Raw genomic sequence first — 27687 nt, 5'->3', positions numbered from 1 at the left:
AATTCTTACTCTGCAAGAAAAAAACCAGAAAAAAGGGTTTCTACAACTAATCTCGGAAGCTGTTTCTGAAACCATGAAAGTATTATAAATTCACAGGCATGATATTCTTAAGTTTAACATGCTTTCTACTCTTTATTTTTTACTGGGTTCAGACTGTTGGAAGTAGAATCAAGAGTTACTGTGTCTAGGAATTTAGAGCTGAACACATGGTTGATATCAATCTTGGGACTGCTTGTACAAGTGTGGTGGCAATCTCAAATTTGGGACCCCTTGTAGAGGGGTCTGCATATAGCTCACTAATCCTGGGCCCTCTGACGTGTCAATATCCTTGGGCTGGATCCCTTCAGGCAATGTCCAACAAAAGCTATGCAAAAGTTGCCCCAGCATGTAGGTGACCAAATTGGTGCCTAGTTGTACTGCTGGGCACACACGCCTTCCTGCACCAAATGGTAGAAGCTGAAAATTATGACGCTTTGCATCAATGTCTTCTTCAATGAACCTTTCGGGTCGAAAATCAACCGGGTTGGGCCACGCTTTCGGATCACGCCCTATGGCCCAAACATTTACATGAACAGTGGTTCCCTTAGGGATATCATACCCACCAATCTTGACTCTGGCATTGGCCTTGTGAGGTAGCATTAGTGGGGTTGGAGGGTGCAGCCTCAGTGCCTCCTTGGCTACACATTTTAGGTAAGGAAGGCTTGAAATATCGGATTCTGTCATCGTGCGGTCCAGCCCAATTACGCGATCAAGCTCCTCTTGGGACTTTCGTTGCACCCTCGGGTTCTTGATCAACTGCGCCAAGGCCCATTCAGCTGAGATAGCAATTGTGTCCGTGCCTGCAGTGATCATATCCCAAAGTAATCCTTCAACACTATCCTCAGTGAGTTCGTATTTTTCTTGATCACCAAGCAATGCACCCAAAAAATGCTGCTTGACACCACCAACGCCGTTGGACTTACTCTCAAGCATATGCTCCTCCTTGATTGCTTGTGTGAATTTCTCTTTCCTTGCCAAATGTCTGGAAATTGCAGTACTTTGAAACCACAAAACCCATCTGAGCCACCAATTCTCTTCAAAAATAGGTAGATATGCACCAAGCTTTCTTTCATTAGCCAGAATTGCCACAATTTCCAACCCTTGCTGGTTTAGCTCACCCACTTCATTCTCAAACCGCTTTCCAAACAATAGCATTGTGATAATGTTGAATGCCACTGATCTCAAGTATTTTCTGACCACTAAACATTTTCTATAATCTTGGGACTTGCTACAATCTTTGAAAATGGACTCTATCATGGCTCTAACTTCATCTTCTCTAACGTGTCTAAAAGTCTCAAGACTCTTAGGAGATAAAAGTTCAAGCATACATATCTTCCGAAGCTTTATGTAGTGAGGACCATAATCTGCCCATATAAGGTCCTTACCATTTTTTGTGATCCTAGAACTAGACCAAGTCCTGTGCCTATGTGCTAACTGCTCATCATTGTCTTTGAGCACTTGCTTTGCCAATTCAGGGTTTGAAACTACTATGTGCAAACTTGAGCCCAACCACACCGATACGATTGGACCATAAACTTGTGACAACTCAAAAAAACACCGAGATCTAACGGCTCCCAGGTTGTAAAGGTTCCCAATGATAGGCCATGGGTAGGGTCCTGGAGGAAGCTTAAATCTTAGACGGTTGTGGAGTTTGCAAGCTAGGAAGATGAGAATTGTTGAGATGGGCAATAGAAAGAGATCCGTTGTAGAAAAGGGTACTTGAGATTGCATTTTTGAGCTTTGTAATTGTAGAAGAGTAGATGTGTCTCTCACTATATCAAGCATTCTTTTTGTAACAAAACCTCATGTCATGCGATTATCATCTTCCAATTAATGTGGTGAATGCCTAATTAATGTTTTGTTGAGCCGTTAACTTAAATGCTTCTCTTGCAACAGCTAAACAAAAGGAAGTGCATATAATACATGATGTACGGTTAATCATTAAAATACAATGTAGAGTAAGTCTTACAAGAAGTCCCTCAAATAAGATTCGGATCTCTCACTGTGATGCAGTAGTATTTGGGGACAATGTAACCCTTTTTCCTTTTTCTTCTTTTCTTTTTTCTTTCAAAAATTTCTTTTCCTTTTCATTACATCCAGAAAGGAAAGGCAAAAGTAATGTATATATATATAATTCAAATGGTTTAAGCAAATAATAATTTGAAGGCGTCACTCTATGGCATTTAATTGTGTCCTGTTAGACTGGTTATACATGGATATATAATTTCCTGGAAGCTAGGTCTATATGATTCTTGTAGTCTTCATCTAGAAAAAGGGACTTGGAATAAAGGGGTGAAAAAGGTTCAATGGATCTTTTTTTTATTTTTTATTTTTACTGAAAAGAACAAAGATATGAGGTGTAAAAGTAAGATTGTTTTCAATTCAAATCTTAGGTCGAGCACTATAAATAAAAGTACGTGCAAATTAGGATAAGAGATTTTGTTATTCTTTAAGGCAATACTTTTTCTATTTTAATCTTGGTTTACTCACACACTTAGATAAGCGGTCTAACTCAATGAAAAATAAGTCTCAAATTTGAACCTCTTACAACATTTTGACAGTGTCTGTTAAAACACCTCATTCTCAATATCGTTTGTATAAAAAGAAAAAGACTAATTAAATTAGAGAGGTGTAGTAGAAAAATGTGAAATTAATTATACTTTTTTTATATATAAAAAAAGGGACAAATGGAAGCTTCTTAAGCTTATCTAAGCCAGTGCATGCATGTGTGGACCTCATACTCCAATGATCAGTAGGTTATTATTGCAACTTAATTAATTACAACCTGCGAACAATTGTAAATTTGGGAAAGCAGTATCGGTGCTCAGTCACTGTCTACAGCGAGCCTTGTGATGGTAGTTAGCTAAATTTGGAATTTTCTTTAATTCAGAGACTTGGTGGAAAAAAAAACGAAGGAATTTGATTTATTGAAAGCCAGAATTACAGCATGTGTTGGGCTGAGCCGCTCTCACATGTCCATTGTCCAATGCAGATACATATATTTAGTGTCATTGGTTCATTGTCTTTTCATGCTTAGCTGCTGTGTTCTGATTGGACTTCTCTAAGTTTTTGGGGATAAGATTTTCAGTGTCCTCGTGGATTTTAGCAACTTGCACGACAGCAAAAAGTCATCCAAACTGACTTTTTTCATTGGTCCAGCAAAAGTAACATCCATATCAAAATCCCAGTATGGTGTACTCATCTTTTGTCCGATCATATTTTCTTGTTGAGGCAAGCGCTATTGTGTGGGAGAATATATGTACCTAGTTATCTTCACATTTGAATATAGAGTTCTTGATAGTTCATCCGTGAATTTGCATGTACACATAGTTGTAGTCGTTAAATTGATAGTTCATCTTTCACTACTAAGAAATAGATTAATATCAAGTCACTAAATCGCGCTTGCATTCAATGGGAATATATTCGTACTTATGACTCCTTAATCTTCTTCTGATCAAGTCTTATGTATGCTAATATAGGAAGAAACACCAGGTTTACATTACTGAGAGCTTGAGAATATTTCATTTTCATTCTCTCCATTAATGAATTAGAATCTGTAAAATCATAATTACAAATTACATAAACATATATAAATATGTGACAAATTGTGTTGTGAATTGAACACAAAGATCTTGTAATAAAAAGCAGATTTTAAACATGGGCATAAAGGATATGCTCATGATTCTTCACATTTCTCAAAGGAAAGTGAATAGTGATGATGAGCAATCTATAGCTAAGCAACATAGAAAACAAGGCAGGCTAGTGGGAAATGCATGCATTGCAATTTGCAGTGTAGATGAAGAAAAGGGAAGGTGTGGATCACAGAAGGGATCCCAAAGGGGCTTTTTTTTTTTTTTTTTTTTTTTTTTTCTTTTTTTTTTTTTCCCTCTCTTTTATAGAGAGAGGCTGAAGTCACTGAGCCCAGAATAGAGGCAGACAAAAAGTTGAGAAAGTGATGTGACTCAACTCCCTCTGTTTTCAAAATATTCCAATGCAACTTCCAGCCCTACATGAAGGCAAAGATTCCAACTGTCTACTCCTCTAAACCAAACCAAACCCAACTTTTATATTTTTCATGGTTCCAAATTGAGAAGTTTTAGGTTTTCTTTTTCTTTCCCCACCAAACATGTCTTAGAATCTTAGGTTAATGTTTTGGTTTAGCAGAACAAGTTTTGGCTAAGCTGGTTCCCAATGAACCAACCATTTGATTGATCAAGAGCATTATCAGCAGCAATGAACTCAAATAATGATAATCGTATGGCTCCAACCAAATTTAAGCCCTCGACATTGATTGAGCTTGAAAAAGAACATGAAAACCCAACAAAAGCCCAAACAAAACCTACTTTTGTAACAGGTTTTTGGGAAAATGGCTCAGTGGGTTCAGTTTTAGCAGAGGCCTAGTATTGTTTGCAAAGCTGCTGCTGTGCACATGATTATGTGGTAATCACACAACAGCTAAACCAGTATTAGAAATTTAGAACATAAAGACTCTGCCAAACACACCCAATTATAACCTTAATCATGTATTAGGGTTATCTGTATAGATAAATATAGTGAGTGGAATCTTCCATTTGGTTTTGAACGTGAGCAAGGGTATCAAAACTTAAACATCCAGAAATTGCCTATCAAAAATTGTAGCTGGAAAAGATATTAACAAGCAGAGATGAATAGATAGATGGTAAGCTGTCTCCTTCAATGGCATTAAGTGGCAAGGCATGTGGTCTCAAAAAAAGGCAGCACTTGCTAATTCCTGGTTCACATTTCTCGACAGTAACCCCACAATTCAGTCATGTACAGAAGAGCCCTGCCACCCCCAATGAGATGATGCCACACGCTCCAATGGACTTATTCAACTGGAGGCCCCATTAGATTTGGTTCAAGTCATTAAAATAAGTTATTGTACTAGTGGGATTGAAATAGCTAAGCTAGCTAGGTGCTAATTATGGTTAAGACATTCTGTACGATTTAAACATATAATTATATAAACAAAGAGCTAGATTGGTATGTATATATATGGTGATAGGTTCTGCGAATATCAAACCAATCGGCAAGGGGCTTGTAATTTGAATGGTTAAGAATATTTTGTTCATGTGTTTGAAGTTCTGCATTCGAATTTCCTCTCCCTTAATATCACTTATTAAAAAACCTACAACGAACTGGCCCTACAAAGTTAATAAAGATTATTATTACTGAGGCATCACAAATCATTCATCTGAAAGAAAAAGAAGAAGAAAAAGGCATAGAAAATTAACAGTGGTTGTGACAATCAGGTCAAGCAAAGCAATTGTCTAAATGCTAGTCCTTATCTCTGTTCTAAATTGCTACTGGACAAAAGATCATGACTAATTCTGACCAGCTATCTAAAGATTATTAGGACTTGCTTCTTTGATCTTCTTTTATGGCAATATGGCTCATCAACATTTCCCTCCCTTGATCTAGTTTTCTTTGCTCAAACCATCAAATCAGGTTCTGCCACATGTTCAGTTTAAGATTGCAAAAGACAAAAATACCATCAACCAGCCAAAGTAAGTATATCACATCAGTGCCACATGAGCAATGTTGGATGTGGAGCAGACCACATTAGCTGTGGTACTCAACAAAGCATCCAATCAATTTCAAGTTGGCACTTCAATTTGAGATATTAGGCAAGTCCAGCCAAGAGCTCAGTGTAGCACAGGATATTCTTTCTTCAAGTGTTTTAAGTGTAATTAATGATGTAAATGAACAAAAGAAAACCAATAGGGTTGTTTGTTAAACTAATTAATTAAGTAGATTGCTCAAATGAGTGGGATGTATGGACCAGCAAAGATGTAAACAAACCTTAACAGATTCCTCAGAGAAACCAAAATGATTTTAGATGGGCCTGCAGCCTGCACATAAACCAGTAGCCCTGTATGATCATGATTGCACATTCAACATTTTGTACATTTTAAATTTGGAAGGCGTGTACTGAATCCAGGGCCATCGGCTACCAAAGGGGTCCTAAAGGGTAACACCCACATCGATTAGCATCTATTACGGAACACCATAACCCAAAACTTTTTAACACCATCATCTCCCCTAATAATTCAACCAAATATATATACGATTGCGAGACTAAAACTCTTGTCGGGGGTGAACGCTCTTTTAATCACTTGAGCTATAAAACAAAACCAAAACAGGATAATGTAATGGTAGATGTTTGGAAACCCAGAAGCTGCAGAGGCAATGAATATTGAAGGCCCAATAGGGAAGAGGAGGGGAGTAGTAGTTTTTTACTTACTAGTTGAGTTCATGAAGGGGATCTGCTCCCATGCCAGCAAGGGCAAGCAACAAATAGCAAAGGTGCAGAGCGAAAGGCAAAGGGGTCCAAAGGCAAAATGAAATGATTACTTGAATGAGAAGGGACCCACTTTATAATCTTTCCTTTTTTCCAAGTCTCTAAAATTTTTTTGACTTGGGATTGGGTCCCACCTCGGCCACCATTGTCTTTATGGATTGAATGATAAAAAGAGCACCTCACGTGGAGTCTGAACCAAAGGGGCTGTCCAACCACAATAAAAAGGGGAACCCCTTCCCTCCCTCTCCCTCCTCACCTCTCCTCCTCCTGAAAATTAAAATTCAGATATTTTTTTTTTTTGTTTTTTTATTTGGCTTTGGGTGTATTTGATAATTGATATTCTGATATTTTTCCCTCCTAAAGAATGACAGAACATATAATTATATAAAATTAAATAAAATAAAAAGAAAGCGAGAAAAAGCTCAGCACAACAACAAAGCAATTTCTTTTCCTAAAAAAAATTGCTTTTTAAAGCTCACCCATATAATTCCCACTCATTATCTTTGTTGCTTAAAGCTCCTCCTCCCTCCCTTATCTTCTCTCTCTCTCTCTCTCTCTCTCTCTCTCTCTCTCTCTCCATACTAGTCCATAGCTCGCTCTCTCTCTCTACACATCATCAAAATCAAATTTCTCCATTTTCTCATATACAAATTTCCAGCCCAACAACAACAAAGAGAGACTTCCAAAAAAAATATATACAGACTAGTCCTGTAAATATAGTACCACTGTGAGTGACTGAAGAAAGCTGAGCTGAGCTGAGAGCCCCACCAAAACCAATTATACTACTAAATTAAGACCTCTCTCTCTCTCTCTCCTCCTCTCATAATAAAACCCTTCACACAAGCTGATCATAATTCTCTTTCCCATGCGATCATGGAAGGAGGTGATCAAGATCATCAACTCCACCACCACCACCACCATCACTACCAACAACAGCAACATCACCACCGTCCAAACTTCCCCTTCCAGCTGCTCGAAAAGAAGGAGTTAGATCAAGAAGCCGCCTCTTGCTCTAACTCGACCTCCCCCTACCCTTCTCTAGCCATCACCACTGTGGACCCTGCGACCGCCATCACCACCACCACAACAACCTCCACTCTCCAAGCTTCTGCCGAGCCCTCCAAAAAGCCTCCTCCCAAGCGGACCTCCACCAAGGACCGCCACACGAAAGTCGACGGACGCGGCCGTCGCATTCGAATGCCGGCCCTCTGCGCTGCAAGAGTCTTCCAGCTCACCCGCGAGCTCGGCCACAAGTCTGACGGAGAAACCATCGAGTGGCTTCTCCAGCAGGCAGAGCCAGCGGTGATCGCCGCAACGGGCACCGGCACAATCCCCGCCAATTTCACATCGCTCAACATCTCGCTCCGCAGCTCCGGCTCGAGCATGTCGGTGCCGTCGCAGTTAAGATCTTCTTATTACAGCCCCAATTTCTCGGTTCACCAGAACCAGCGCCGGAGCCTCTTTCAGGGCATCGGCCTCTCGTCCTCGGACAGCTCGTCGACTCTGCTAAACTTTCAAACCAACAGCATGCACGCCTCCATGTTGCAGGCCAAGCAGGAGCTGCGCGACACGGTGTCGTTGGATCTCTCCGAGACGGCGTCGGGGGAGGGGAGCATGGGAGGGAGGAAGCGGAGGCCGCCGGAGCAGGACTTGAATCAAATGGGAGGGGGCGGCGGTGGAGGTGGTGGAGGATACTTGTTGCAGTCTAGCACCGGCGCAGTCCCGGCCAGCCACCACCACAGCCAGATTCCGGCAAATTTTTGGATGGTAGCGAATTCTAATAACCAGGTTATGAGTGGAGACCCTATTTGGACTTTCCCAGCTTCGGTCAACAACAGCGGGTTGTATAGAGGGACCATGCCAGGTGGGTTACATTTCATGAATTTTCCTGCTCCTATGACCCTATTGCCTAGTCAGCAACAATTGGGAGGCTCTGGCGGCGGCGGTGGAGGTAACGACGGTGATAACATGAGTGACGGGCAGTTAAATATGCTCGCTGGGCTTAACCCATACCGGCACATGTCCAGTACGGGTGTTTCAGAATCCCAGCAAGCAAGTGGGTCCCATTCGCACCACGGAGGAGACGATCGGCATGATAGTACTAGTCACCATTCATAGATGAAGATGGATGGTCAGCAGTTCTTCGTCGTCGGTGGTGGTCGTCATTTCTTCCCACATGTGTAGTAGTTTGCTGTGTAACAACACACGTGAGGTTTGATTGATTGCTCTTAAAATTCCTGAGGTTTATTTTTATTTATTCCAATTTTTTTGTGTGATTAATATGATATGGCCGGGATGAGAGAGTTTTTTAGGGTTTGGAGAAGAAAAGAAGACACTTATTTTTAACATGGGTTATTTTGGCTGCTCTCTATTAATAGTCTCATTTTGGGAGTTTTTTTTATTACCACACAGTATACGATCATCATTGTTTGTGCAATTAATCCTCTCTTCTTCTTCTTCTTTTTTCCCTTCATTTTCTTTTCAATGAAAAGCAAGTATTACTTTCTGCTTTTTATTGTGTTGGTGAAAGTGATCTTATTTGCATGCTATGGGTAAGTCTCCTACCTAACATACAAAACAATTGGGCTCTCTCTCTCTCTCTCTCTCTTCCCTTTCCCTCTCTAGGCCACCACCATGTTTGTGTTCATGTGTATAGTGAAGGCTAAATGGGGAGTGAAAAGGGATGAAACAGTGAGTTACTTACTGCAATGTAGGTATTAAAAAAATTTCACAGCCTTTTGATATCCTTCTGATTCTATATACATGGCTCTCTCCTGCCATGAATCTCAAAGGGTTTACTGCATCAATGATTAAGATTTTCAGAGAGGGGGTGGGGGTAATAGGACGGTAGGGTCCGCACCTTATCAGTTCCAGGTGTTGGCTCAGGTGGTGGGGTCAGGGTGCTGGTCATTGCCCAAACCAATATACAACGTCACTGACAAACAGGTGGATCATTCCTCTATCTTTTTTCTTTTCTTTCTTTTTTTTTCCTTATGGTGCAGTTGCTGACACCATTGAGGGGGATCGGTGGTGAGTTTTAAATTTATTTAATAACTCTACTGGATCATGGCCCACCATCTCTTAAATCAATCTGGACCCTTCATTTTGATGGAATTACGTTTTGATTGGGTACCATTGAATGATTGGGTTTCAAACTACCAACGAAAAGAAGAACTTGAATATCACGGATATTACACTGTTTTGCTATTCTTAATTAGTCATATTCTGAAAGAATTATTATGTACATGCGACAGAACGTGATTGATTAGGAGTACGAAAATAGTGTTATTTCTGTGATATTCTTTTTTTTTTTTGGGTCAACTAGAGGATCGGAAAAATTGTGGAATTCTGGTGTTTCGTATGCCCCCCATGGCTCAACTTGTTACTGTCTCCCCCCTTAACCAATCAGCATTATGCTGCATATATTTTCCTTTCTTTTTATAGGGGTGGATAAATTATTTTATGCTTTAAAACTTATAGAACAAAATCCCCAAATAGAAAAATGAACAAAATATTACAAGGACCATACTCTTGCACCAATTGATGGTTTGATATATACCTAAAGCTAAAGATTATATTCGTAATAACTGAAGGGGACGATTGTCAATGGCCTTGAAAAAGAGCAGATGGCATATAAATCTAGTAATGTCCTATCCTATCGTGCATATGTCTTAAATACTTGTGCCCTGGCTGGTAGGGTTTGTTTAATTTGTATTAACTTGTTCAAAGAAAGAAAGATATGAAAATTTCTGGAATTTATGAAAATTGAAAACTAGCTACCCGTTTGAAAGTTTTCATGTTTTTTTTTCTTTTACTGGATCCATACTCTAGGTATAGGTAAAAAAACTTAGTTGCAATGAAGATATCACTGTTTTGCTATTTCCGGCCAATAATACTATACCACATGAAAGCGTTATCACTCATATCATAACAATATTAATCGAAAACAACAAAATAGTGCTATTTTCATTTCATGAAAATCTCTCTTACCTATAATTTTGGAGTCTTGAGTGATTGGGATCAATGCAAATCTTGGTAGTGCTCTAATTCATTGTGGGCCATCGATGTTGTTAATATATTTATATTCTAAGTGATCCTAATTTTTTGTATAAAGTATTAAAAAAACAAGTGTAAAGTGATTACTTGTTGCTATCGTGTATTTAAATATGCAGGTATATGCCAAATATAAAAGTCTAATCTGATTAAGTGTTGTACACACACAGAGATTAGACATACGTGCGTTTGAAAGTTTTTTTAATATAATAATCTATATACTATCGAATAAATGTCTGCTGTTCATAATGTTATTTATCCAAAATTATAACTATGCAACACAAAGGATATCACAAGATATTATCGTGAAAAGCAACAGTAAAAAAAAAGAAAAAAAGAACTGAAGAATAAAATCTTACTTTAACCTTCGATTAGAATTAACCGGTTCTTGTCAAAAAGGTAAACGGATTTGCCATATATATTATTAGTATTGATACATTTCTGAAAATTGCAATATATGAATATATAAAATATAGGTTTTCTGGTCAGAAAATTATTAGTTTGTTGCTAGGATATATAATATAGGTTTGATGTACATGCCTGGTAACAATGGGGTGGTTGGATGGTTCGAGCAGTTAGGGTTAATGTGCAAAAATGTATTAATTTGCTGCTCCAATATTTATAGTAGGTTAGGTCTGCTCATAAGCCAGTATATGTGAATGAATTTAGCAGTGTTGACAATGGTTATCACCACACTTATGTTAAGAGTTCGATTCTCATTCTCGTCTGTCCAGGCTTAAACATCCTATAACGCGAGCCGAGTGAAAAAATAGACACGTACATAGTACAAGAGAGAGCGCTACAATTTCAGAATAATAATGATTTTAAGAGAACACGTAGCATATACATAGAATTAACGGCAAACACACATGGCTATGAGGGCATATAGTAGCAGATATACATATATATATATATATATATATATATTATTAGGCAGTGATGATCATGACAAGTGTGTTTTGGCATTTACTAGCTTTGATGCCGTTGTGTGGGAAATCTGTGTCATATCATCATCGCAAAATATAGCTTGGTCTGGTTCGTACACAATCTATGCACATGGTCATGGACATGAAATCCCTATGGACAGCCAATGGCCCCCAGCAGCCAAAAATAGCATGATTAGACCATCCTAAACTTGTAAGCCATGCATGTAATCTTCCAGACTGAACCAACAAGCCTGCCTCCATTTGGGGTTTATTACTCCATAAGTACTTAAACAGTCAGCTTATTCCCCTAATTTGGCCCATAAAATCTCTTTTTTCTTTCATAATTTCATTTCATTTGTTTGGTTTGGGGCTTTGATCGGGTCGGGCCCATAAAATCTTATAACCCTCCCTTCCACTTAGACTTGGCTTTTTCTTTTTTTTATATTAAAAAAAAATCTATGATGGAAATAGATACAGTGACATTGTCACATGTGCCTGCCTAGCTACTGGCTTTTAGCCTATGGATTGTTGGTAAGCAGGTAAATTGGATGAAAAGACCCACCACCACATCCACATCCACCCTTAAATTAAATGTCATGCTTGTGATGATACTAGATTTCTCCAGTTGGATGCCTCATGTTGGGAGAGGTTGGCTCATTGAAATTGACTGGTGGTGTAGCCTTCTAGGCACATTCAAAAACTAATGCATTATTATTATGAAAAAGTTACAAGCAAACAAACAGACCCCTAGCTCAACCTTTGAAATTGAATTATCTACTAAACTAGTCTACTGCTTTGGTTGCCCAATACCAGCACAGTTGAAATTGGGCCCAAATGTTTTTAAGGTAACCCACCAACACACTTTGAAATGGGTTACATATTTGGGGCCCAGCATTGGGCACAAGTACAAGTAATTGGTAACTACACTAGGTCTAGGTCTCTGTATATATATATTTAACCAAAAGGAGTTTTCTACAAACATTGTCTATTATTCTAGACTGAAATGCTATTTACAAAGAGATTCTGTGTCAAAACTAGCTTATCTCAAAAGGCAAAATTAGACATACCCAAATGCCAGATTGTCTCAAAAGGCAATTTTGTGTCAAACTCAAAACCTGAATATGTTTTAAATTAGCATGGAAGTTGTAGCCTAAAACCATTCTCATATATATATATATATATATATATAATATATGAAACATTCTTTAAAATTGTTGCATAAAACATTCAAGTGTTTAATGAAGAGTAGGACCACAATTACATTAGAATAGAACAAGCAAGGGGCAAAAGGAATATCAAAACCCAAATGTAATTCAGAACTTACTTTTAGAGTCAACAGATGGAGCAGCAACAGTCTAACAGAGTGAAATGAGTAAAAGGAAGTGCTTCCTCCTTCAGCAAGATTATTTTCTTCTGGGCAAGAGTTCTGTTTCCGGTAAAGGTGCTTGGAGCCAAAAAGGCATTCCTGTTATCGGTGGTTTCCAACTCTGCTTTGCAATTGGTTTGGATCTCTTCTTGACTGTTCCCTGCGAAAAATACCGATTGTATACTATGAGAAACTAAGATTGAGAGAGGCTAATAATAAAAACACTTATACACATTTATACAACTTGGCATCAAGAAACGCTTGTTCCTACCTCACACTTGGTTTCTTCTGTTTGTTTTGGCTGCTTCATGCTGGCCACACTCTCACACTTGGTTTCTTCTGCTTGCTTTGGCTGCTTCATGCTGGCAACACTCTCACTCTTGGTTTGTTCTGCTTGCTTTGGCTGCTTCATGCTAGCCAAACTCTTCCCGCATTCACTGAGTCATATTATCAAAAACCTTATAAACGTTACATTACATACATACAAAACCCTCCACGTTTTATTTAGACCAACAATTTTACAGAGAGAAACAGAGCATAATTAAGAAGACGAAACCCACCAAGTCACTGACCTTGGGCAAGGATCGAGCACATAGGAAGCCGGCAACATATTGAGGGAGCCTTGACCCGACGGCCTGCGCTTGGAACTGCCAGCGACCACAGTGGGATTTGCGCTCTTCGTTTCGGGTTCACTGGCGCGTAGCAGGCAAAGCTCCTTCTTCAGTTGGGCTTGGAGGGCGGCATTTTCGACTAAAGCTTTCCTGATCTCCGATAAGTTGTCATGGGGGTCGTCATCTTGACCCGAGGTGAGCTTGGAAGCTTGGGATTTCTTCCGACGCCCCATGATAAATTGGGGCACAAGGGAATTTAGGGTTGGGGATGATGCATGTGGCAGAAGGGAGATTAGGGTTGGGTATGAAAATTTCCAAGGCAAAGGGGAACTAGGGATTTAAGGGAGTTAGAGAGCATTTCTACGGATCTAGCGTTTTAATTCGTGCCCCGAAGGCCAGACTTGTTATACGTACGGTCTCCGCCTCAAATTTCAAGACACTTCTAGTTGGCGGGCAAAACCATGCGTTAACTTTTCCTTTATTTATTTTTTTTGAATTTTTTTTTTTTGGGGTTAAACTTTGTTTTTGAAACTTGGAGAACAAAGTTTTCATGGTTCTTATTGGAATTGTTGTGTTCTTGTGTAGTTCCATCCATTTGTGCAAAGTTAGGTTGACTTAGCTTGTTCGGGGAGGCGATTAAGTTGAACACTGCATGAGCAGAAGAATTCAAAGAATCATCCAATGACAGTTGGTTTTTTAGAGTTCGAAATGGCTAAAAGCTTAGAACATTCTTATTCTATTGAACTACAAAAATAAAGTTTGAAGTGTGTGTGAAATGTAGGGTTCGTCTGATCAGCCTGAAATGTTTGGGTTCGCGGAGCTTCACGAGCTATTTTGAGTTGTAGAGCTGAATAAGGCCAAGCCGAAGTTTCACATATCAATGCCCAGCCTCTCCCATTGAGTCGGGCTTAGATGGGCTTAACTGGTTAGGTTGAGTGGGCTTAAACGGGCCGAGGTTTTTGCCCTTTTTATAAATAAAAAAATAAGTATTTATAACTTTTATTAGTACAAGCAATGATATAAACTACAGGGAATGGGTGTTTTTAATACACACAACTAAGATGCCATGGGCGTTCGAACCGGAGACCTCTAGTTTACAAGTCAATGCCTTTTTTCCATTGAGTTAGACCCCATTGACAAATCGTTTATAACTTTTTATTACAAAGGTATGAGAGCACCAACACAGCCAATTAATAAGAGCACCACCACCAAGGAATCAGGATTTAGAGAGATTGAGAAAATTATAGCTTGAAATTTAAGAGAATAAGGGAATGAGACCACCACCACCAAAGGATTGAAGATATAGAGAGATTGAGAAAATTGGAGCTTGACAAGTTAGAAAATTGCATGAATAAGTATAGTATTTAATTGGGTATTATATTTATTGTTATTATTATTTATTATATTGATAGGCGGGGCGGTCTGGGCCTAGACGAGCTTAATCAGGTAGAGCCTAGACAAACTCAAATGGGTCGAGCTGCGGGTTGACTCAAGATTTCAAACCCTTGGCCCAAACCTATCCGATCTTAGAGCAAGTTGAGTTGGGCAAGAGTAAGCAACAAGTCAGGTCGGGCTTTGTCCTATTAGGCTTAGATCTACCCACTTTGGCCCATTTGCTGCCGGCCAGATGATGATCCATAAATATTCTTTAGAATTGTTGACCCCCTTTGTCCTCATTCTATGTGCAGTCGTGGTCTACCTTAATGGAAAAGGACTTTGATTTGCACACCAATAGTGATCTCATGGAAAAACTCATACATATGATGGCTTGAACCCAAAATCACTTAGAAACACAACAAATGTATGCCCTAATCCAACCAAGGGCAGAATCAGAAATTTTTTAACAGGTAAACTAGCTACATTTATTAGCTAAAAATCTAATTTTCATTTTCTTATATAGTTACAGTTTCTATAGTCTTTTTACAAGATGTTGGAAATTCACGCATTGGATGCATGCATCTTAGTTTCACTCATATGAGTTGAGTTATTATTATTGTTTTTTCAAACTATCCGGAGATTGTATTCATGACCTCAATTTCCATTTCCAAATGAGAACCTTTTTTGTTTTTGTTTTTTTGGGATCCAAATGAGAATTTTTTACGTTTGCGTATTGAAGCGTCTCTAAATTATTTTCACTCTGTTATTGCTAAGATGTAATGATTAGTCAAATTCAAAACAAGAAAATGGACAACACACCAACAAACCCAAAATTATGAAACAGTAATTAACATAAAAGATGATAACTTTTACTTCCTTTTTAATCTTAACCGCCACCAACTTCTCTCACTTTTCTTTTTCTTTTTGTTGTTGATCAAAGAAAAAGAACATTAACCAAACCGTTATGAATTTTACCAGTCTCAGAGCCAGCGGTGAGCTTATGGCTAAATCGTGCTGATGAGTTGGGTGGTGGCGGTGACGTAGTGGCATGAATCGCTCCAAAACCGTAGCTTTCCTCTGGCTCTTCTCTGCCTTGCTCTTCTACTCTCTCTTCCAAATGGCGCTCCGGAACTCTGATTCTTCACACAATTACACATCCGCTTCTGGTAAATTCAATTGCTTTCCTTCACTATTTCACTCTTTCTGTTTGGTTCCCGAGAAATTGGGTTCTTATTCAACATTTTCCTTCCAGATTCTATGGTTTCCAATAAGGAGCAGAGGTCCGCCTTGTACGATCGGATGGCTAGGGATTTGGATCAGCACGGACCGCTTTTTCTCCAACATGGCCACACTTCTCAGTCTCTCTCCCTTTCTGATATTTTTACCATCAAGGATGGATCTGTAGCACCTATACTTAAGGTAAACTTAATATCTCAATTGATTGATTGATTAAAGTTTTAGGCTTTGGAGCTTTGGCTGATTGGGTTGTATGTGTTCTCTGTAGGCAGCAAATCCCCCTGTACGTGCCAATGTTTTGCATCTGAGCACACAGTATTCGGTTCCGATATCGTAAGTATTGGCTTTCTTTCTCTGTTCATGTGTTGTTGATTGAGTTTTCCTATTCAAATTATCAATGCTAACACGTGAAATAAAAAAAGAAGATTTTTAGTTGATATCAGCAATTATGTATCATTTTGATTATTAAATTTGGGAACTTTATTTATTAGTTCTAAATGTAATGGAGCATAGAGAAGTGTTCTCTGAAATCAAGCACATTAAAGTTTGGATTTTTTTAATCTGCAAAATTATAACGTTGGGTATAATTTCATAGCTTCAGCTTAGTACTCTTTCATTGAAGTTGTGCGTTCATGATTGACTTGTTGCAGGGAGGCTCTTAAACCTATACTCGATCCGTACTTTGATAAAGGTAAGCTATTGTTTGTCATTTTATAAAATCTTTGACAGACTACATAATCATAGCTCAAATTAGGATTAGTTCATCTATTGTGGACTCAGTATTTACAATTTGTTGGTATGCTTATGCATTTCTTTGTTAGTGATTTGGTTTCAGAACTCCAGCTTGTACCATTTTAGTATGTTCCATGCCTCACACCATATTTCACCTGTTCCTGCCACTCAAGATGAGGTAACAGCCTTTTTGGAGCCATTTATTTGTTTCTTTCCTTTCACTTACATGTCAATTTAGTTTTTGAACCCTTTTTTTGGGGTCAGATTGAAGCCGAAGCAGCTGCTGTTAGAGCTGTCACACAGGAACTCTGCCCTTTAAAAATTGTCCTAGACAGGGTGGTTTTAACTTCAACAGGTGTGCTTCTTGGGTGCTGGCAGGTTGTTTTCCATAACCTATGTACTCACTCTTTAATGCCTCCATTCTCTTAATGTATGTTAAACAGGAATTATGTAATGCTTGTAAAAATAGGGTATTTCTTGATTTCAACAGTTTTACAAATTTGCATTTTCTCTCCCCTTCCCCAATTTGAGGACATCGTGACGTGTTATGCAGTAGTATGTCTTGTAGTTTAACCATCAAGGCAACTATATGAGATATAATTATTTGCTGGAATCACTCTTTTGCACTTAATGTTTGTGTTCCAATTTAGGTAATATCTGGATCAGATCCTATAACCATTCGTGCAAAATTGAGGACTGCACTTCCACGGGCACCAGAGAAGCAACTTGTAAGAACCGTACCTATGTCTTAATTCATTTTATTTTAGTGTAGTACCCCCAAACTATGTAGACTAAGAGTTGTGAAGTTAACTAACAGAATACTCTTTAATGACTTGAGATCATCTATAAACTCAAGCTTAGAACCGAGGTTTTAATGTTAATATACACTTTTGCCTGAATTTGAAACTGAACGACAGTAGCTCTTGCTTGAGGTGACGATTTCCTGAAGCTTACAGAACTTATTCCTTTCTGATTTATCTTTTGGCTGCCAAACTGACCTCTGGGGGTAAGGGGGTATGTGGTCCCCAACAAGTTATTTCATTCTTTCTCATATGGAACTCATAGTTGTTACATCCTGGATCTCATCTTCATTACCTGGCCTCATTAGTGCGCTGTGCAATAGTAGTGGTAGACTGATAAACTGAGAGTAAATAGCTTATTTTCTTCCAGTATCTAATGGTTGTAGCAATTATCTCCTGCAGTATGATGCGGCTATTCTTCATACATCATTTGCAAGGCTTCTGGGTCACCCGAAAGCATCATCCACGGTAGTATCATCTAAAGGCTCTTTGAGTGCAATTAGTAGCCTATTTCATTGCTTAGTGTGACATGTAATTGTTTTAATACTGCAGTGATCTGCTGAAAATGTTAAGTCTCTTTCTTATACTCTTCAAAGAAACTAGGCTTGCTTTCTAATTTTTTTTCTTTTTCAATTTTCATATATAGTATATGAATGACTACTTTTCATAGTTAATGGAATTTTAGAATCCTTGATGAGATCCAGAAGTTTCCATGAATTGAGAGTTCAAGGAAACATGTGTCATATCATTTTCATGCTGGTTGCCATTACATGCCATTAGATCTATATATGTTCTCTTAGTTTATTCTTTATTCTTCTCTTTATTTTTTCATGTTCAGATGCTATCTAATACTGGGGATCAGGTCCACTTCTTTCATGGGCTTGTTGATCGTCTAAACAATGAACTCCGGGGATTTGAGGTGAGATATGTTATTTATAACCACAGTAATTTATGGTATGTGATTTGTGTGTATCCTCCTATCCATGAGCTTACAAGGTCCTCAAAATATAATTCAGGCGGTCATATCTGAGCTCTGGTATGTTGAGGAATTTGATGTTTTGGCTCTTGCTTTGAATGGAAGAATGAAGATGCGCAGGTTCCAACTTGGCTGCTCAAGAAATTGACATCATGAAATGAAAGACAAAAGATGGATTACAAGATCTCACGACACATACCTTAAAGAGAAACTGCTGACACAAGATGTGCCCGTTGAGAGTGTGCAAATTTGTAAATGAAATTAAAATATCTTCCATCAGTTAAAGAGTTTTAATACCAACCAGACATTTACTGCGAAAAAACAAAAACAAAAACAAAAATAAAAACAAAAATGAGGATTTTGCCGTTCATAAGTTTTTATAAGACGTTGTAATTACACTACTAATTTAATATGTTGTTTTGTATTGTTTGAGCAAACAAAGAGTGCTCACTCTGATTATGTATCGACAAACGCTCCCATGACATGCAAAACTCAAATACAGAACATAACTGATGAAACCAACGTGAAGAAGACAGAACCGTTCAAATCACTAATATTCAATGTCTGAGAATGGTTGATTGAGAACTTTGTTTTCGGGTCTTCGAAGTTGAAACGATGCAATAAATTACACTCTCAATCAGAAACAATCAAAATCACACATGAGTTTGTTCCGCGATTTTAGCCTCTACACGAGTTTTGAGATATCTTAGTCCTTTTACTTCAGTTTGGATTGCTAAATATTGCTTTCTTCAATTTATGTATTTGTACAACTCTCTTTCATATCTTCTCAGTTTGATTCTTAACTCTTTGAGAATCTTTTTATATATACTAGTCTAACCAAGATAACACCATCTGATTCTACCCAACGTTTTCCATCTCTCTAACAAAATTCAGCGTTTCTGTTGTTAGCAATATGTTCTTTCTCCCTTTTTTATATTCTTCCATGAATAACTACGATTCCAACACACCTGCAAAATTGGTGAGAGTGGCTGCATAGAGGGTTCTAAGTGGTGGGATAGAAGAAAAAGGGAGGGAGTTGAGGTTCTGCATTTGTTGCCTTTTCCCTTAATTGAAATTCTAGTTTCTGACCTTAAAAAAAACCCCAAATTTCCACGAAATCTTTTGTTTTATTTCTTGGAATTATATTGAATTTCCCATTTGTTCTGCCTAGCATTTCCATCTGTAGGTAGGTGTATCAGTAAATTTTACATTTTCTCAATCTAATAATGCATTTCCTCCGGGTGTTTTCTTCTTTCTTTTCTACAAAATGGTTGCTTTGTTCTGATCTAGGGTCTCTGGAATCATGGGTTTTATTACTTTCTAAAAAGTAAAAATCTTTTCCTGGGTTGGAGTTGATTTGATGTCTAATTCTGAATTTTTAAAAGTTCAAGTAATTCTGAATATTAGTTTTGCGGTTCAGTTGATTAAGGGGGTTCGTTAATTTTTTTGAGCAATAAGGTAGAGGAATCACTTGTTGGAAAGAAAACTAGGGTTTCATTTTCAATTCCGTACTTGTTCTGTTAACAGAGTATATCTATATAATAAAGTGCAAAAATTCAGGCCCCATAGTGGTTAATGTGGTTACCCACTGTTGTTTGGATTCTTAGGCTCATCTGACAAGAATGTCTGAATTTGGTATATTGCTTATTATAGGGTATAAGGTTCTATCAGTGTAGTGTAGAGGGAGGATCATTGGGTCATGGGTTCCCGCAGCTGACAAGGCTAATGTAACAGAGCATGGGTAAGTTCTTGACATCTTAATTTTGACATGAGCCCATAAGGGTTGTTATGAGTGCTAGACGAAGAGATTGCGGTGTCAAAAGGCAAGTCCAGCGCCTTACCAAAGACGAAGAGATTGCGGTGACGACATGTTCACATCCCACTGATATACTGCCTAATAAAGCACATATTGCCAACGTGTCACATAGGTCTTCAAAGGCAGATGATTTTTCATTGATGCTCTGCTGTGCAAGTTTGCTTGATACGCTTAATACAAGTCATGCTATTAGGCAAAGATCTGCTAATTAAAATATACGCTTGTCTTACTCTTACAAGCATCCTCTATTCTATAGAATCTAAAATGGAAAGACAAATCTTAACACTACGGAACTATACGCAACTGTTTGTGCAGGAGCTCTAAAAACCCAGCAAACAGCTTTTGAACAGCACGGTCGACATCTACCACATTAACAGTCAAATCCTCTAATTGACAATAATGATAATACAAATTCCTCAAGTACCTAAGAAGGTTCATCACGTCCCCAGTGTAGTTGCCAGAAGAATGATAATCAACTCCTTTCATAAATTTATCCATAGAACAAAGGACGGGATCACGGTTCCATGATTTGAACTTATCAAAATCAGATGATTCCAAAGCATCTTCCACATCTTGCCGTGTAGTAACCTTCTGCCACTTACGATAATAACTTTCAAACATACCCATCCTTTCTTCAGAGCTTAACAAGAACGGATGAGATGTCAATTTCTTGACACAATCAGGATAGCTGAAAAGACCAAAAGCACATCCTATAAGAAATGAAGTAGAAATAAGAAGAAAAGAAAAAGAAGTTAAGTATGAGAGAACTCACTCCAAATGCGCATGGTCGAAGAACTTCAAGAAGCTACTATACATTCCTTCCATTTATATTTCTTGAACCAAGAATTTAACATCGTCCTAAGGTCCATGATATCTTTTTTCTTTTGTTCGTCTTGTTCAGGAGGACTCAAGCCAGCCAAAGATCCCTCAATGTTGATTCCTTTCAACTTTTTGTTAACAAACACAAAATTAGACCGCTTATGCAAACCACCATGGAATAAGCCCTTATCATGAATCCTACGCACACAATGAATCAAATTCCTACAGAAATACAAAATAATTATGTCAAAAATAATTGAAACCAAACTAAACAGTAACCTTAAAGAATTAACACTAACGAATTACCTAATAGATATACGCCAAAAATCTTGAAGACGGTCATCAGGAGTCCGAATGGGTAATTTAACCTTATCATCATACTGAACAATTTCATCCGACTGAACCTTTTCGGTCCAATGTTTGAGAGGTTCAAAACGATCATAACAAACACACCACACAACCCTATGTCATCAGGAACTTTGGCAAAATGCTTCTGCTTAATGAACAAATGCCTCTGAGGCCTTAAAACCACATCATCACTAACTCCATAAGTCGTATGAAAAATTAATTCCGCCCTACTAGCAGCATCTTTCCCATCAACTCCGTCAACTTTTACAAATGTCCAGGTATCGGTTTCCCATTACGTTTAAAATATAAAAACCCCTTATACGATTCTTCTGATATATTGGAACCAAAGGACAAACTGTAACAACAAACCATCGGTCCAATAACGTCATTCCTCTCATAATCATCTTTTGCAAAATTAAATAGCTCTTCCTGGTCATCCATTTCTAAAAATTAACAATAAAAGAAATCTGCAAGAAAACCAGTATTGTAATTAAAATATAGCACTCAAACAATTCTGCTAAACAAGAGATGAGAGGGAAAAAAAGGCCCTTTTTTTCATAAAAAAGATGTTTTCTAAAACGAAAATTGGAAATTTAATTTTGCAGAGTTCAAATCACCATTGGGAAAAGACCTTTCTTCGGCAACCAACTTTGTAAATTTATATGCAGAAAATCCAACAGTACTTGGCAGAATATTTAACACCATACCTGAATTTGGCAGACGCTTTCCAATATTCAAAGAAATCTAAAATAAAAAATAATCCACAAAAATTCGAATAGGTTAGATTGGAAACAAGGGAAGAAGAGACAACAGCAACAAGCGAAACTGAGAAAGCAATAGACAACAGTCAATCTGGACAAGCCAACAAAGAGCCCCACAACAGCTTACTGTACCAGACCCAAAAACAGACACAAAACTGATAAAACACTTGGCATGACCCAATTTTTTATTTTTACTTTTGTAATTTTTTGTATAACAGCTATTTCCAAAATAAAATAATTTATCCCTCACAAATCAACCAAAGAATCTATGGTTTCAAATTTTCTTGTGGGAGTAAGGATTATGAAGGCATATGTTTTCATCAATCACAAACGTGTGCCATGAATCTCTTGCGTGGCATGGGATTATGAAAGGCTGGTGGGATTATGAACAACAGAGGCACTCGTTCATCATGAGGCAGGCGTTGCATTCGACGAGCAGAAAGTTGGTCATGCATTTCCAACCAAAAAAAAAAAAAAAAAAAAGGTTGGTCATGCATCGCTATGGTAGTACACAACCAATCGTGGGAGTTTAGGATTACACTCATTATTCTTGTTATTAAAAAATTTAAACTAATTATCTTACAATTTAAGTAGTTTAAATTTAATGACTTGACTTGAGCCAAGTTATTGGAGAGTCGCATTGTTGGTTTGATAAAGATGTATTGTTGGTCAATCAATGTTCAAAAAACAAAAACTACTCACAGTCCAAAAGAAATCAGGTAAAGATGTATTGTTGGTCAATTAATGTTCAAAAGAAAATATAACAAAAGCTAGATCATGAATGAGAAAACAGAAGGTAACCTAACCTTTGATTATTGTAGACAAGGACAATGAAGCAAGAACGATATGGAGTCAAAGACAGATCCAACGACACCTTTGATCCAGTGAAGGAGAGGAAAGCAAAAAAGATATTGAATCAAAGAGAGATCCAAGAGGGAGAGCTGCATCTAAATTATATAGGGTTTGAACTAAACCACTTACTCTAAAACACCAATCTCATAAAACAAGTAACAAAGTCAAATATTATAAAACATTGCATGATAAAACAAGTAACACTGACAAATTCTGATACTAAATTATTGGTAGAAAGTTTTAAAAGGGAATCTAAAAAGAATAAAGAAATCAATACTTAGCCAAAATTGAAAGGACCCGCCCCGAATTTTCCCAAAACCCGAGACGAACCCTTTGGAATTCCTGACATCACCCCGATGCCGGGCCCGCTTACTATAGACCGAGACCTTTGCCGAAAATTCGGCAGAGTCTCCCCTATAAATTGGACATTTCCCAAAATTCATACCTGCATAAAAACACAATTTATATTCCCAACTGGCAGCATGCACAATATAATTTCATGCAATTCACACAAATGGCCTTCGGCCTTCCCATAATTCTCAATGAACTACCAACCACGCTAACAGGTCAATTCATGCCTTAAACAAGGCAAATACTAAATTCAAATAAAAACTATGACTAACATTAGTCTGCGGCTGCACCTAACAACCTTAGGCTGCCTACGTACCCTCCTTGAGGGATCAAGCCACACGTAGTTCTCTCTAATTCACGTAATCTCCCCATACGCCGGTACTACCAACGCCACGTATGGGGCCTGTCAACACGCCGGATAACCTACGCCACGTGCGACCATACCATACTACCATAATATCTCCCCATACGCCGGTACAACCAACGCCACCTATGGGGTCTGTCTCAACGCCGGATAACCTACGCCACGCTGCACGTCATATCACATATCTCCCCATACGCCGGTACAACCAACGCCACGTATGGGGTCTGTCGACACGCCGGATAACCTACGCCACGTGCGACCTCAACACAGTATCTCACAATCTCCCTATACGCCGGTACAACCAACGCCACGTATGGGGCCTGAACATCATATCACAAATCCCCCCATACGCGGGTACAACCAACACCACGTATGGGGTCTGTCTGCACGCCGGATAACCTACGCCACGTGGGACCTAACTTTCACTTGATGGTACTCGTAGTGAATCCAAAATCCGGGGAGGTACTTGAGGTAGTGCATATAGCACTCCAAATGACATTCTAGACTCTGTTGTACCCTTGTACAACCATATAATTATATTTTAATTCTAATATTGCGTAAATCCCAACAACAGTCTAGCACCCGATAATCCCCCAGGGAAGGTGAGATTACTTCGGGAGACTCACGGTCAACCAAGGGTCAAACTACCCTAACCCTGGTCAACCGAGCCCACGGGGACCACGACCTCCAAACTCCGATCCGAAAGTTCCTATGGGTTCTATAAGGTATAGGACACTCGTCCTGCAAGTTTGGTTCAGATCGGATGGTCGGATCGCTCACGATCGCACGACCTAACGGTTAATATAAAATATAATTTTTAAATTATTAAATCGGAACATCCGGGGCTCCGATTCACGATTCGTGAATTCCTCCACGATCCTAAAAATACCTAGTTTAACATATATTATTTTCGAGACCATTCAACGGTCCCAACCTATCGAACCCGGATAGCGCCAGATAGGCGATATCCGTTCGATAGTCAAACGACGTCCGAATTGAGATCCGCGAAATCCTACGCGCTCGTGACGGCACGAGGAACTCAAAACTGCCCAGAGACACGCCACCACCCTCGCCCACGCGCCTCCACACGCGCGGGCAGACCGGGTGTCCAAAGCGATTACGGTCCGTCGAAAAATCTTGGAACCGAGACTCCAAACTCCTACCCTAGGTAAAACACCCCATTTGGAGTCACTTTTGTTCTTGGACAACCCCCAAAAAGTGGCCGGAAATGGCCGAAAACAAACTCCCAAAATCGGCAGAATTTCAAATCGAAGATCAGCTATCCTAGGCTCAAAATTAATGAAATCCTATCCAACCATCAGCTAGAGCATGGAAAATAGGTGGAAAACCATACCTTACTCGTCAAATTTGGAGAAGAAATGAGAGAGAACGAGCTCCTTGAAATTTGGGTTAAAACCGGTCGGATTTTTGCATTTTCCGGTGAGCACAGGAGGTTCCGGTGGCTGAGATTGGTCGGGATGGGAAGAGGAAGATGGCACGGTTCTTTTGGGACCCGTGCCACCCCCAGCAGTGGCCGGATGCGACGGTGGTGGCCCAAAAACCACCGCTGTGAACAGTAACAGGAGGGGCTGTTCTGCGCGCAGGGAGAGAGAGAGAGAGAGGGAAAAATCTGATTTTTATAAAAAATCCCATTTTGAAATATTTACGATTGTGCCACTGGGTTTCTTTTGACCATATCTCTCTCGTTACAACTCCGATTCGAGCCCACTACGTGTCTATGAACTCGTCTCAGTACGACCTATCCAAAAATACAAGTCACGGTCCCAAACTCTCTCCGGTTAAAAATATGACTAAAATACCCTTAAATAATTAAATAAGGGTTAAATTTGGGGAAATTTGGGGTCGGGGTGTTACAAAAATATTCTGGACTGAAATGGGAAGTCAATTCTCTGGTCCTAATTAATGTGCACGATATAACGGGTAACCAATTTTATGTGTTGTGTGGTATATTTTATACGAGTTCGAAACTTTCCTCATATCATACCCCCAGCCAACCGTTATAAAAAAATCCGCTCTGCAGCGGCATCCCCAAACCCTAAATTCCCTTGTCCCTCAATTTAGCATTGCATCCTGATTCGCCGTTGTTTTTTATTTTATGAACTTTTTCGACTTGTCTGAGAAGATTAACTTGACTTATTTCTCTGTCCAGTTTGCCCATGGTGGAGCACGCATCAATGACAGTAAATCGGGGGGAACATAGATGTAGATCTGTGTATTTAGTGATGACTTGCAATAGGGAAAACACAGGTGCCTTGTATGAAGTTAAATTCAAATACGGGGGAAAGTTGATGATATGGGCGGAAGAGCAACACTTGAACCTGTAGACAAGTTCAGCCGTTTTAAAACAGGTGCAAGGATTTTCAACCGCTCCCAACTATATATATTTACAAAGGATGGTTGCGATAAACTTTGCCTTAGGTCATTTGATACCAAAACTAGGAAATTAGATCCCTTCATAACTACTACCTTAGAGTTTAAGCCGAGTAGAACAGTTGTGTCTGCTTATGACAGACTCTATTTTCTTGAAAATGCATCCCCCTTTGAAGCAGATCCGCTTCCATCCTTTGCGAAATACAATCCTGATAAGAAAAATTGGGAGCAAATGCCTGAGTTTCCATTCCGTTATCCTTTTCCTAGGAGGGTAACTGGTTATGCTGCTTTTCACGTGGGTAAAGAGAATTGGAATAAAGTGGAAGTTGACACTCATGATTATACTCCTTTCCGAGGGAGGGCCGTGGTTGTAGGTGAGACCATCTACGCCATGGATCTGTTTGTGGTGGATGAGATTATAGCATTCTCCTTGAAGATGAACAAACGCGACGACAGTAGTATTGCATGCTCACTAATCAAGCTGTGTAAATTGGATGGCTTGAAGATTGCATCTCCGCCATGTCCATTTGAGGGGCTTAAGAATGACTATTTGGTTCATTTGGGGAACCATGACTTCTTTCATGTTACAACGGACAATAATTTTGAATTTTATAAGGTTCAACATCTTTGCATCACCACGTTTCAAATATTTGTTCGAGAAGACGGAAGACATATGATCGAGACCTTACATTCAACAGTTCTTAAGATGGATATCGAGGCTTGTGGTCCGTTGATGGTCACGTTTGGCTTCACACCATAAGTTCTCCTCACATTTCTTGTGTTTTCATCAAAAACATTAATTTGTACATTGGATTCTGTGACACTTTTTATGTATCAAAACCCATATAAGTATAGTTTCTGTTGATTATGACCTTCAGAGAGTGCGAGGATTATGAACCTATAGAAAGGAAGAGTGCAACTAGCATATGGTGCATCCAAAACAAGAGATGAAACCACTATGGATGTGAATTCTTTGATGTGGGAGGTGAAACAAATGTGTTTACATGAAATATTTTTATTTATTTAATGAACACGAATCAAGAGACTTAATAGTTTGTATGTCTATAAGTATTTTTATTAGCCTTTTGGTTGAGTTTTTCATCATGTAATTTGGTTTTGCAGAGAAACCAAGGAGGAAATAGCGCACATGCAGCATGAAAAAGTCCTGAGGCAGAAAAAGCCAATCAGAAAAAACTTCACTGCAAACCGAAAAAGAAGATGAATAAAAAAATAAGAAGCGGATGGAAGGAGGGACATGTAGTAGAAAACAACATGTAATGTAAGTAGTTGAGGAGCAGGGAATCCGTCTTTGATAAGATATTATTGAGGTCTTTTACTGCCATCTAGCCCCTTGGTGTTATGTAGGGTTAAAATATGTTATTGATTGTTATCTTTAGCTGATAGTTGATATGATACATTTGATTTGATCTCTCCGATTCTATTTCTTTTAAAACCAAAGTGAGTGCAAAATAAGACATGGTATCTGATGTGGAGGAATTTTGATGTGTGTGTTGGCTGTTGCGTTGCGTAGAAGAATGAAGTGTATGCAC

At 38.8% G+C, this 27687-nt stretch overlaps 4 protein-coding genes across 6 annotated transcripts; 2 read left to right on the top strand and 2 right to left on the bottom strand.

Moving 5' to 3' along the window:
• Positions 1–216: 216 nt before the first annotated feature.
• On the bottom strand, positions 217–1770 carry LOC117629116 (cytochrome P450 98A2-like). The gene has a single exon (XM_034361623.1). It carries the CDS (start codon positions 1768–1770, stop codon positions 217–219), a length of 1554 nt encoding a protein of 517 aa, XP_034217514.1.
• A 5158-nt stretch (positions 1771–6928) lies between these two features.
• LOC117627803 (transcription factor TCP15) lies at positions 6929–8868 on the top strand. Its single transcript, XM_034360050.1, has one exon. The coding sequence runs from the start codon at positions 7232–7234 to the stop codon at positions 8474–8476; it is 1245 nt and encodes a 414-aa protein (XP_034215941.1). The 5' UTR covers positions 6929–7231; the 3' UTR covers positions 8477–8868.
• A 3673-nt stretch (positions 8869–12541) lies between these two features.
• LOC117628425 lies at positions 12542–13766 on the bottom strand. 2 transcript variants are annotated; one of them, XM_034360884.1, is made up of 3 exons: positions 13276–13766; positions 12975–13140; positions 12542–12863 (listed from the first exon to the last, which is right to left on the bottom strand). In XM_034360884.1, exons 1-3 carry the CDS (start codon positions 13545–13547, stop codon positions 12741–12743), a joined length of 561 nt encoding a protein of 186 aa, XP_034216775.1. In that variant the 5' UTR covers positions 13548–13766; the 3' UTR covers positions 12542–12740. The 2 variants fall into 2 exon arrangements, with proteins under 2 accessions (XP_034216775.1, XP_034216774.1); XM_034360883.1 differs by having other exon boundaries at positions 13264–13712.
• Positions 13767–15600: 1834 nt separating this feature from the next.
• Positions 15601–18859, top strand: LOC117627677. Of its 2 annotated transcripts, XM_034359871.1 has the most exons (10): positions 15605–15857; positions 15944–16110; positions 16196–16260; positions 16578–16618; positions 16749–16837; positions 16924–17037; positions 17310–17387; positions 17862–17927; positions 18298–18378; positions 18476–18859. In XM_034359871.1, exons 1-10 carry the CDS (start codon positions 15740–15742, stop codon positions 18581–18583), a joined length of 927 nt encoding a protein of 308 aa, XP_034215762.1. In that variant the 5' UTR covers positions 15605–15739; the 3' UTR covers positions 18584–18859. The 2 variants fall into 2 exon arrangements, with proteins under 2 accessions (XP_034215763.1, XP_034215762.1); XM_034359872.1 differs by lacking the exons at positions 17310–17387; positions 17862–17927 and having other exon boundaries at positions 15601–15857.
• Positions 18860–27687: the final 8828 nt, after the last annotated feature.

Source organism: Prunus dulcis, chromosome 5 (assembly GCF_902201215.1).
Source record: "Prunus dulcis chromosome 5, ALMONDv2, whole genome shotgun sequence".
Taxonomy (NCBI): domain Eukaryota; kingdom Viridiplantae; phylum Streptophyta; class Magnoliopsida; order Rosales; family Rosaceae; genus Prunus; species Prunus dulcis.
This window is presented reverse-complemented; position numbering and strand designations above follow the sequence as displayed.